This window comes from Aotus nancymaae, unplaced genomic scaffold (assembly GCF_030222135.1).
Source record: "Aotus nancymaae isolate 86718 unplaced genomic scaffold, 86718_ANA_hifiasm-v0.15.2.pri h1tg000036l, whole genome shotgun sequence".
In the NCBI taxonomy this organism is placed as follows: domain Eukaryota; kingdom Metazoa; phylum Chordata; class Mammalia; order Primates; family Aotidae; genus Aotus; species Aotus nancymaae.
Window position 1 is genome coordinate 53,365,159 of NW_026988450.1, and position 12,069 is coordinate 53,377,227.

At 35.4% G+C, this 12,069-nt stretch overlaps 1 protein-coding gene across 2 annotated transcripts in view; it reads right to left on the reverse strand.

The window, feature by feature from the left end:
* LRP12 (LDL receptor related protein 12) overlaps positions 1–12,069 on the reverse strand; it is a 99,125-nt gene that overhangs the window by 13,207 nt on the left and 73,849 nt on the right. For both annotated transcript variants that reach the window (XM_012474993.2, XM_012474994.2), the window contains one exon: positions 7,750–7,885. In XM_012474993.2, the coding sequence (XP_012330416.1) occupies positions 7,750–7,885 (136 nt within the window). The remainder of the gene's footprint in view (positions 1–7,749; positions 7,886–12,069) is intronic.

A 12,069-nucleotide genomic window follows, 5' to 3' on the forward strand; every position in this document is an offset into this window, starting at 1 on the left:
ATGTTCAACTATTTTTTAAGTATTTTAGAGTTTTAGTTTTTACATTTATGCCTGAGATTTATATGAAATAATTTTTTTATGTTTTCAATTAGAAAATGAGATTTTCTTTTTTTCCTTACATTTATCTAGAACACAGAAGATACTAATTTTTGTTCTATCACACAGTTAAATTAGTCTAATGACTCTGAACTTATGGAGGTTTGGTTTTACATTTTGTTTAGAGTGAGTTTGTTTCTGCTTTGCCCTTAGTCTTAGGGGGAATTCTTAGTTTAAGGACACTGTCTTTACTTGTAAAGTATGACACAGTTTCAACAAAAATCTCAAGGCATTTGTAAAGCCCTATACTCAGTCTCCCCTGTGATAGAAAGGATTCAAACTCTACATGCTGCCTCGGCTGTGGGGCACAGCAGCTGAAATCCTTGGACAGTCTTTTCAGCCTTCCCGCTGTTACTTTCCAGAGGGTTCCTTGGAGACTTCTTTAAGCACACACAATTCAAGCGTCAGCTAAGGATTTGAGAATTATTTATTTATTTATTTATTTATTTATTTTTTATTTTTTGAGACAGAGTTTCGCTCTTGTTACCCAGGCTGGAGTACAATGGTGCGATCTCAGCTCACTGCAACCTTCGCCTCCTGGGTTCAGGCAATACTCCTGCCTCAGCCTCCTGAGTAGCTGGGATTACAGGCACGCGCCACCGTGCCCAGCTAATTTTTGTATTTTTAGTAGAGATGAGGTTTCACCATGTTGACCAGGATGGTCGCCATATGATCCACCCGCCTCGGCCTCCCAAAGTCGAGAATAATTTAAATGCAGTTACTTTCCAGCTTGTGGCTCTCTCCAGGAGTTACCTTATTAATTAAGTTCCAGTTACTATTGCAGCCTCAACTGAATCCTGACACCTAAAATTGACAAGACCATGGTGATCTGCTTAAGTTCCAGTTACTCCACACTACACAGACTGGCAAGAATCTCACCAAGTGTGGTTCCTTCTTTCAGGGGTGGAATTCTCTCCAATTTTTGCCAGTTTCTTATTACTCTCCAGTACCTTCAAATAGTTGGTTTTAGAATATTTTATCCAAAACTTGATAACTCTTGTTTATGGGAGGCCTAGTCCCATTCAAACTAGGGAATCTCTCAATAAACTTTTAGTCCACTAAACATTTAAGATTCATGAAGGCAAAGGCTGGGAGCAGTGGCTCACACCTACAATCCCAGAACTTTGGGAGGCAGAGGCGTGTGGATCACCTGAGGTCAGGAATTTGAAACCAGTCTGGCTAATATGGTGAAACCCCATCTCTACTAAAAATACAAAAATTAGCTGGACATGGTTTTTAATTTTAGTCTTGAAGTCTAATTTGTTATTTTTGCTTTATGTTAGTGCGTTTAGTGTTCTCTCTAAAATATCTTGGTATTTCCAAAAATCCCAAAGATGTTCAACTATTTTTCAAGTTATTTCAGAGTTTTAGTTTTTATCCACCTGTAATCCCAGATACTCAGGAGGCTGAGGCAGGAGAACTGCTTGAACCCGGGAGGCGGAGGCTGTAGTGAGCCAAGATGGTGCCACTGCACTCCAGCCTGGGTGACAAAGCAAGACACAGGTCTCAAAAAAAAAAAAAAATCCATTAAGGCAGGGAACTTGTCTAGAATAACAAAAATCTGTTCATGTATACCCTATTTGATTTAGTTTGCTAATTCATTTAAGGTTTTTAAATGAGTAAGTAAGACTACTTTTTAGTTTTTTAAATGTTTCATAATAATTTTTTCTTTTTTTTTTGAGATGGAGTTTCACTCTTGTTATCCAGGCTGGAGTGCAAGGGTGTGATCTTGGCTCACTGCAACCTCCACCTCCTGGTTTCAAGCAATTCTCCTGCCTCAGCCTCCAGAGTAGCTGGGACTACTACACACAGGTGTGTGCCACCATGCCCAGCTAATTTTTGTATTTTTAGTAGAGACAGGGTTTTACCATGTTGACCAGGATGGTTTTGATCTCTTGACCTTGTGATCCACCTGCCTCAGCCTCCCAAAGTGCTGGGATTATAGGAGTGAGACACCTCGCCTGGCCCATAATAATTTTCATAATAAAAGCACTGTTGACATATTTGTGCTCTGTGCCTATTTAGAATATATTGAGTCAGGGAGAGAGTTTCAATTTCTTAATGTTTTTGGTTTAATCAGTGTTTCCTAAACTTTTGATAATTTAAATTTTCTTAGAAATTAATTTTACATTGATAATAAAATTTATTACTACAAAGCTCTGTACACAGTACTTTCATACAATTTAAAGACATTTCATACAATTTAAAGACATTTTTTCCTATCTGTGCTCTTAAGTTTGCTTTAAACTGCTTAAAACAAACATATAACTGGCAAATAAAAGTTATCCCTTCCTTCCCATTTTTGTATATGGCTATTTTCTACCTGTGGCACTGACTTGAAATTCTAGCATACCCAGTAAAAACACACATTCTCATGTTGGTCCTTGGTGCTAAAATTAACTTTGACATTAAATTTGCTTTTTAAAATTTTTAAACAGACATCCTTTACCAGGTTAAAGAAATTCCTTTTCTATTCATTTGGCCAAACTTGCCTATAAAACTAGTTCTAGAGTTTTATTTTGAATGCTGATTCAATTTCTTCAATAGCTATTGATTTTATCAGTTTTTTAATTCTTCTTGAATCAATTTTGGTAACATACATTTTCTAGAAAATAATCCAATTAATCTACTTGCACAAAAGTACTAACATAAAACTGCTTAAAATTTTATGACTTTAAAAAATTTTATGTTTATAATTATACACACTTTTGCTCTTTTTATCTTCTTTCTTCAGTTTTGCTTTGAGTTTTGTCTATTTTCCTGAGTTTTTCAGAAAGTCAGCTTTTTGTTTTATTGAATTTTATTGCTTATTTTTCTAGTCTTTACTTCTACTTCAAAATTCACCCTGTAATTCTTTTCCTTAACTCTTGAGTTAAATGCTGAGCTTATTTATTTTCTAATTTTTATTTTTATTTTATTTCTATTTATTTATTTATTTTTGAGATGGAGTTTCGCTCTTGTTACCCAGGCTGGACTGCAATGGCGCGAACTCGGCTCACTGCAATCTCTGCCTCCTGGGTTCAAGCAATCTCCTGCCTCAGCCTCCCAAGTAGCTGGGACTACAGGCGCGCGCCACCATGCCCAAGTAATTTTTGTATTTTTTAGTAGAGACGGGGTTTCACCATGTTGACCAGGATGGTCTCGATCTCTTGACCTCGTGATCCACCCGCCTTGGCCTCCCAAAGTGCTGGGATTACAGGCGTGAGCCACCGCGCCCGGCCTATTTTCTAATTTTTAAATCAATGCATTAAAGTTGTAAACTTTTCTAAGTATTCTTTCAATGTATTCTAACAGTTTTAATATGTATTACTTTCACTGTGGTTTTTTAAAAAATATGTAGTCGCACTGTAATTTCCTCTTTAATTCAGGAGTTATTTAGGAATGTATTTCTAAACATACAGGTTTTGTTTTTTTTCCTTTATTTTAATTGCACTGTGGTAAGAAAACAGTCTGAATGACGTAGAGTCTTTGAAATGTATTGAGTACCTTTGTGATTTAAAACATAATCAATTTTTATAAATGTTCCACATGTCTTTGAAAAGAATGTGTATTCTTTGTTGAAATAAGTATCAAAGGTGTGTTAAAAATCTCCCACTGCAATTGTGGATTGGTCAAATTTGCTGGGCAATTCTCCACATTTTGTTTTGCATGTATTTTAGGCTATGTAGGTACATGAAATTTACTGCTGTTTTATCTTCCTGCTAGATTACCACAATTCTTGCTAATAATTTTGTACCTTAAGCTCAATTATAACTGATGTTAATCTTCCTACACTAGCTTTCTCTTAATAAGCAGCTCCAAAGCTAACCTTTCCTATCTCCTTGTTTTGTTTTTGTTTTGAGACAAAGTCTCACTCTGCCACCCAGGCTCGAGTGCAGTGGTACATTCATGGCTCACTGCAGCCTCAACCTTGTGGGCTCAGGTGATCCCCCTCCTGAGTAGCTGGGACTACAGGCAACATGCCATTACACCTAGCTAATTTTTTGTATTTTTTGTAAAGACAGGGTTTTGCCACGTTGCCCAGGCCAGTCCTGAATTCCTGAGCCTGCCTCAGCCTCCCAAAGTGCTATGATTATAGGTGTGAGCCACGGTGCCTGGTGCATCTCCTTGTTTTTAGACATTTTGTATTAGTTTGGTTTTAGGTGTGTTACAACCTTTCTAATTGGGAGAGAGTTCTCATTTTCCTTCTTTACTTTCTTTTTTTTTTCTTTGAGACAGGGTCTCACTCTGTTGCCTAGGCTGAGATGTAGTGGCACTTTATCTCCACTCACTGTAACCTCCACCTCCCAAGTTCAAGCAATTCTTATGCCTCTGCCTCCTAAGTAGCTGGGATTACAGGCACACGCCATCACGCCCAGCTAATTTTTGTATTTTTAGTAGAGACGAGGTTTTGCTAAGTTGGCCGTGCTGGTCTCAAACCCCTGACCTCAAGTGATCTGGCCGCCTCGGCCTCCCAAAGTGCTGGGATTGTAGGCATGAGCCACTGTGCCCGGCCTTCTGTCTTTTTTTGAATATATTTTTAAAGTTCCATTTCCTGTCTTAAATGTTCAATATTATTTCTATTTTTAATCAGTGGCTAACTTTTGATATTTTAATTAAAAAGCTAAAACACACTTTTTTTCTAACAAAGGCCAAGTAAGAGTATTCAGAGTTTCTCCTGTTCCCTCAAAATCACAAATAAGATGGAAACAATTTACAGCTTTATTTTCACTAACCTCTTACTAAAATTTAACATTTCCTTCACTTAGAAACAACAAACCATGACAGTATTTACAGTACCTGCCATTCTACCACTACTCAAAATCAGATACTTTTGTTACATTTCAGTTTTTACAGATATTTAAAAATACTATTTACATTTAAAAATTTTATTTTGAAATTAACCGTCACTTGATTTTGTTAATGTGCTAATAAATAAGCATATATTACTATATTACAAATATTTTTAAAATCTGATAGCTATAATTCTATATATTTTATGAATTTAAACATATTATTCTAGGAAACAATAGATAGGGTTTACCAGACTAGTAGGTGTTCGTGGCATAAAGAAAGTTAAGACTCCCTGACAGAATATATTTTAAAATATCTGGAGTAAATTTGAGTTTCAACTTAATTTTGTTTGACTGTTTTTCTCAGCATTCAATTTTTTCACACATTCTAGAATTTTGGTTTACAGGTTTATTTTATGGAAGTTTTTTTCAGTTTTCTTTCTTTTTTAACCCTCTCTTCCTCTATATTCCCCTACTTGGGTCTACATTCCAGAACAGGTCTTAAATGATGGTTCAGAAAATTACAGATCCTGTCATGGAGTCAGTAGACGACACAGTTATTCATATTCGTTAGGTTATGCCCTCTCAGCTCTCAGCCCCATATAAAATTCAGGCTGTGGTTTGTGAAAGACTTTTCAGTCTCTTGTCGAGCAAAATTGCCTGTCCCTAGTCCTTAGCTTCAAGCAGAGTGCTAGGATTCAATCCTCTCTTCCCCATGGATAAGGTGGCCTTTGCTGATTATAGTGAGTTCTGAGGGAGAGGAGTGAAGTAAAAATATATTTCACCATCTTCAGCAAGTTTTATACAGATAGCTCTCAGTATTGTTTGTACTCCATAACTTTAGTTTCCCTCTTCTATCCAAATTTTAAAAAATCTCTACTTCTATTTTACTAAGAATTTGAAATTTTTATTTTAAATTCAGGAATGAATGCTGATTTTCTTTTTTATCAAAATGCTTTAAAGCATCTATGTACACTAGACAATCATATACTTTTTGTTTTCACTTGTTAACATGGCAAATTAATAATTCCTAATACTGATGCGTTTGTATGTCTAAAAGAGCTATTTAATTATGGCATATGATTGTTTTGAATCATTTAAGATTATGTATCAATAATCATATAGAAAACTTGTCTTTGTGTATATGCATGTATGTCATCTTTTTCAAGTTACGGTATTACCATGATAATGACTTTAGTAAAGAATTTGAACAATCATTAAAACCTATATAAATACAGATTCATCCAAATTCACTGCTCCTTTCTAGAATTCAAGAAATTTTCCTTTAGCTGAAGGGTTCACTTCAATTTTATTCTGCATTTCAGTATTGTGCTTGGTTTTCAGTGTATCTTTGAAATCTCAAGGATCCAATCAATACATGATCAAAACCAGATGGCAGTATTTCATGCAATTTCTTCTGTGCTGGTAAGATTTTCAAGTTTTACAAACCTAAGCCATAAGCAGCAAGTTTAATTTTTAAGTTAAAAGATAAAGTTGTCTATAAATTCTAGTTTTATGCTAAAAACTCTAATATGTGGTAAAAATGTTATTTTGTAAACACATTTATACTTAGTCATACTACAAGTAACAGAAAATAGATACCTTATTTACATTCCAACACTGACACTGTTGCAGAAAGATAACCTTAATGGTTCATTCTACCACTCAATCAGGCAAAAGAATAACACTTTGCATGGAGGAGAAGAACAGCTTCTGTATGTGCCAAGCTCCAGGGTTCCAAAAGAGGTAATGTAGGGTAGAGAAAAATAAAAGGAAAACAAACTATGGCCCCTGTTTATGGCTTCCACTAAAAAAGGGGACAGATGACTGTTATGCTCCTCAGAAGAGACTGGGGTTTCCTCATTAGTTAATAAATACAAAAAAAGGAAGATGAAAAAGATGAGAAAGTAGACTAAATGTGTAAGCTTTATTTTGAAAATCTAAAATGAAAGAGTGAGTTTATGATCTCCAAAGTCTCTTCTAAATCTAAAATTCTATGCCTCCTATCCATACAATGTTACACATGAAAGCATGCTGAAGGTGCCTTTGTGCTACACTCTTTCTGTGATGGAAATGACATTCTTATTTGTGTTTTCATTCCAACTGCAGTTCTTTGTTCAGGCACACTATATTTTTCCCCCAGCAGGTAAGCATGTTTTTCCTAACGGCCGTGATACAATTTTCCTAAGCAAGCAATATCTAGTTCTACTAAATATATTCTTTACTGTCTTATTCTCGTATCGCTTTTCTCTGCAAGTATTTGCTAAATGTTTTAAAATTTAATCTCAATCTTCCTTATTTATGTCACATTTATTCCTAGAATCTTAAATTTACGGTTATTTCCCCTAAGAATGCCTTTCACTTTGTATTCTTAACAAATGTTCTTTTGTTTTGAGTTATAAAAATAAGATTTTTCTAGATGTATTTTTCCATTATCAGCTTGTTTCAAGTTTTATACATACATACACATATACACACATGCATGACAATCGGGTTTTAACTCATTTAGGTAGAAGGCTCTACTAATGAGACCAAGGTTAAAGGATAGATATCCAAGTGAATTAATGAGTTTTGTTTATCTGTTCTACTGCCAAAGATTATTCTTGATCCTAATAGGGTATTTTGCAAATGTGTATCTTTTGTTAAAAAGTAGCTTAGAAGAACATAGATGATTCAATGCAAATACATTACCACCCTTAGAAATACTCAAAACACATACCAGATGGGCTGTTATTCTTACTCTTAAGATGACACCAATAGCTGTTCTTTATTACATCTCCTTAAAAACCTTTTTATATTACTGCATGTTAAGTGATAATAAATGAAAATGGAGTTTATGTTTTGTAATAAATGATATAATAATACAGAAAGGTAGAATTACCTTATAGTAATGATTTCGCCTGGGTTTGCCCTTATGAACCAGCTACAGTTGATTTTTGCAGGATATTCAGAAGGCCAGCCTGGGCTTGTGATTATGCCACTTGGTGCTCGAATTTGCTCTGGAGTCTCTCCACAAGCTAGAAGATAGCCAAAGCAATCTTTGCTTATTATTATACTTTTAAAATAGTAGTAGGTAAATCAGTGTTTATTTTTTAAAAACCAAAAAACTTTACACATCAAATAATATCCAATAAGATGTGGGAGTATCAACTTTAAAAACTTATTCTAATGAGAGATTTCAATTTCTTCCCTTCTAGATAAAGTCCCTTATTCTAATTAAATATAGTAGTCCCACTTATTGGACGTTTTGATTTCCATTGTTCAGTTACTCTCAGTCAACAGTGCAATATTTTATAAAAATATTGCATAAAAAATTCCAGAAATAAACAATTCATAAGTTTTAAATTGTGTGCTGTTCTGAGTAGTGATGACATCTCTTGCTATGCTTCTCTGTCCCTCCTGGGACATGAATCTTCCCTTTGTCCAGTGTATCCACACTGTGTATGCTACCCACCCGTTAGTTACTTAGTAGCCATCTCGTTATCAGATCAACTGTCACAGTATTGAAGTGCTTGTGTTCAAGTCACCCTTATTTTGCCATTATGATGGCCTCAAATCACAAAAGCACTGATGCCAGTAATGTGGGTATGTCAAAGAGAAGCTGTAAAATGCTTCCATTAAGTGAAAAGGTGAAAGTTCTCAACTTAACAATAGGAAAAAAAAAATCATATGCTGAGGTGGCTGACCTCTAAGGTAAGAATGAATTCTTACCTTAGAGGTAATTTCTATCCAAGAAATTATGAAGAAGGAAAAAGAAATTCATGCTAGTTTTGCTGTCATACCTCAAACTACAAAAGTTAATGGCCATAGCGCCTACATGTTTAGTTAAGACGGAAAAGGCATTAAATTGGATAGCAATCAGGTTTGGTACTCTGCAGTTTCAGGCATTCACTGAGGGTCTTGAAGGTATCCCACATAGATAAGGAGGGACTATTGTACATGTTTTGGGCAGGCAAGGAAATAGGATGACTAAATAAGAGTTCCGCATTGCTAGCTTTGGCCATGGAGACTGATCTATCCACCCATCCACATTTTTTCGAAACTCATCTTTCAAATTTATTTTCTTTATTATAAACAACCTTTCCAATATTTACTAACCTACTTTGTTTAGATGCTTAGGAGCATCATGCTGCTTTTAGGGTACTCTAAATAAACCTAACATCAAGATGCTGGATTGTAATTTCTGTTAAGAAGTTAGTGGGTGACTGAATAAAGACAGTAAAACATTCAAAATTACTATAAAGCAGTTCTTCAATTTAGTCCATTAATACTTCCAAGCTATTTATTACAGGGTTATGAATGATTCCTAAGTTATTTAAAAATAAAGTATTGAAATAGTGCTTTAAATATCATTATGTGATTAAATATCTGCATATCACAGAGGAAGATCTTCATGCATATAGAATAAATTAAAACTAATACCAACACTTTCCTGGATTGTTCTTGCATTATCCGGAACTCTTGTTGTAATATAGTTAACATTATTCAGAATTCAGTTGATAATGTGACAATTTATTCTTTCTCAATTAAATATGTGATGTTTAAGCCTTCAGTGGAATTTAACATCCTAGAATCTCCTATTTAATACAACTTCAACAAATTAGATTACTTGATTTTTAAACTAACAGTAGATTAGAAGCAGAAAATTAGAAGTGGGGAGACTAGCTGCCAGGGGTACACAGACAGTTATCAGAAGTGATGAGTAAATTTTCAGAAATACAATAAACACTACATACTAAACTCAATAACCATGAGCTCATAATTTACACATTATTGCCCATCTCTCAAAAGGTAAGACTGTCATATTATATCATCATAATAAATTAATATTCATACTGATCTCAGAGTTGTTGAGTGAAAGATGAATCAGTACAGACAAAATGACTGGTATAATACATGGCCTGAACTCCCATGCTTTTTAAGTTCTGCTGTAGTTTAAAAACCAGGTAACCCAAGAGATGGCCAAATATTGCTGTTACAATTGTAATTTGGAAAAAGAACTTTTTTTTTTTTTGGAGACCAAGTCTTGCTCTGTCACCAGGCTGGAGTGCAGTGGCGTGATCTTGGCTCACTGCAACCTCTGCCTCCTGAGCATAAGCGATTCTCCTGCCTCAGCCTCCCGAACAGCTGGGACTACTGGTGTGTGCCACCACGCCCAGCTAGTTTTTGTACTTTTAGTAGAGATGAGGTTTCACCATGTTGACTAGGATGGTCTCGATTTCTTGACCTTGTGATCTGCTTGCCTTGGCCTCCCAGTGTTGGGATTATGGGCGTGAGCCACCGCATCTGGCCTTCTTTTTTTTTTTTTTTTTTTTGAGACAGAGTTTCACTCTTGTTACCCAAGCTGGAGTGCAATGGCGCAATCTCGGCTCACTGCAACCTCTGCCTCCTGGATTCAAGCAATTCTCCTGCCTCAGCCTCCTGAGTAGCTGGGACTACAGGCGCGTGCCACCATGCCCAGCTAATTTTTGTATTTTTAGTAGAGACGTGGTTTCACCTTGTTTACCAGGATGGTCTCAATCTATTGACCTAGTGATCCACCTGCTTGGGCCTCCCAAAGTGCTGGGATTATAGGCGTGAGCCACCACGCCCAGCCCCGACCTTTTAAAAAAGGTCTCACTATGTTGCCCAGGCCAGAGTGCAGTGGCTACTCACAGGCACTAGCATAGAACACTATAGCCTTGAAATCTTGGGCTCAGGAGATTCTCTTGCCCCAGCTTCCTGAGTAGCTGGGACTGAAAGGAACATGCCACCATGCCTGGCAATTTTTTTTTTCTTTTTGGTAACAGAGGTTATAGGCTGTTCAATTTAGTAAGAATGCTAGGAAGTATACTAGGTAATTTAAAGGATTTTAGCCAGATGATCAAAATAAAATAAGCTATATTACTTAAATTCTTATTTCTATAGAATAACCTATTCCCTAAAGAAAACATGGAATCAAAGCTTTAAAAGTATATTATACTGCAGAAAAAAAGTTCATACCTAAAATGGATCTGCCCTAGAATTAGGGTGCACTGCCAAAGAGATCCTGTTTCAAGTCACTTTCAGAACAGATTCATGGCATACAGCACAGAGATACATCAAGGGCTTAGCATTCATCTCATTGCCAAGGCATAGTCAAAGTCTCCTTTTTTTTTTTTTTTTTGCTGCTGCTGCTGTTTCATTAGTAATCTCCCTTACCAAAAATTTTTATTTTTAATGAATGTTTTAGAAGAAGACTAAATGTATGCAAATGTAATTCTTTTTAAGAGTTTATTAATAATAAACTACCAGAGTTTGTTTCCATTTTTCTCTGAGTTATCATTACAATAATTTAATAAAAAGATAACTAAGTTATTTATAAGACCTCCTTTTTCTCCTGGCCAACATGGTGAAGCCCCGTCTCTATGAAAAATACAAAAATTAGCTGGGCATGGTGGTGTGTGCCTGCAGTTCCAGCTACTCAGGAGGCCGAGGCAGGAGAACTGCTTGAACCCAGGAGATGGCGGTTGCAGTGAGCCGAAAGTACACCACTGCACTCCAGCCTGGCGACAAAAAAGAGAAAAACAAAACAAAACAAAAAAACACCTTCTTTTTCATTATCTCCCACCAAAACATTCCGGAGTAGTACGCTAAAGGAAATCTTAAGTTCATGAAAATATAAACAAAACATATAAACAAACAGCCAAAAGCAATCATTACCCTTTCCCAAGAATATGGAAAATTACTCATTTTTATTAAAAAGAGTCACCTATATTAAAGAGAATAATGCAATTTTGAGTTAAATTACATTTAACTCACAATTGTAATACTGTACTAGCATACAAGTATTCAACTATTTATTAAATGGTTTAACAGCAGTGAGATACAGCCAAAAACAAGGTGGGAGTAATCTATGACAAAGCAGAACCTTCCTAACCTTTGACTAAATGGATAGACTAATTATAGGGAAAATCTAGAAGGAATTTTATGAAGTTTTGTTTCAGGAAAAACATTTCAAGTACATGAGAAACCCATAGGTGGTGCTCTTATACCAAAAACGGAAGATTCTAGTATGGTACTCAAAAATACATTTTGTGAATATTTGATTTCCATAAAACTGCCCAAGGATAAGACATACCACCTATAAATAAGAATGGTTGTTTTAAGATTCAATATTTATATTTCTAATTCAATATGTACTTTAATAACATTATTTTTAAATATTAATGATTCTTCCTAA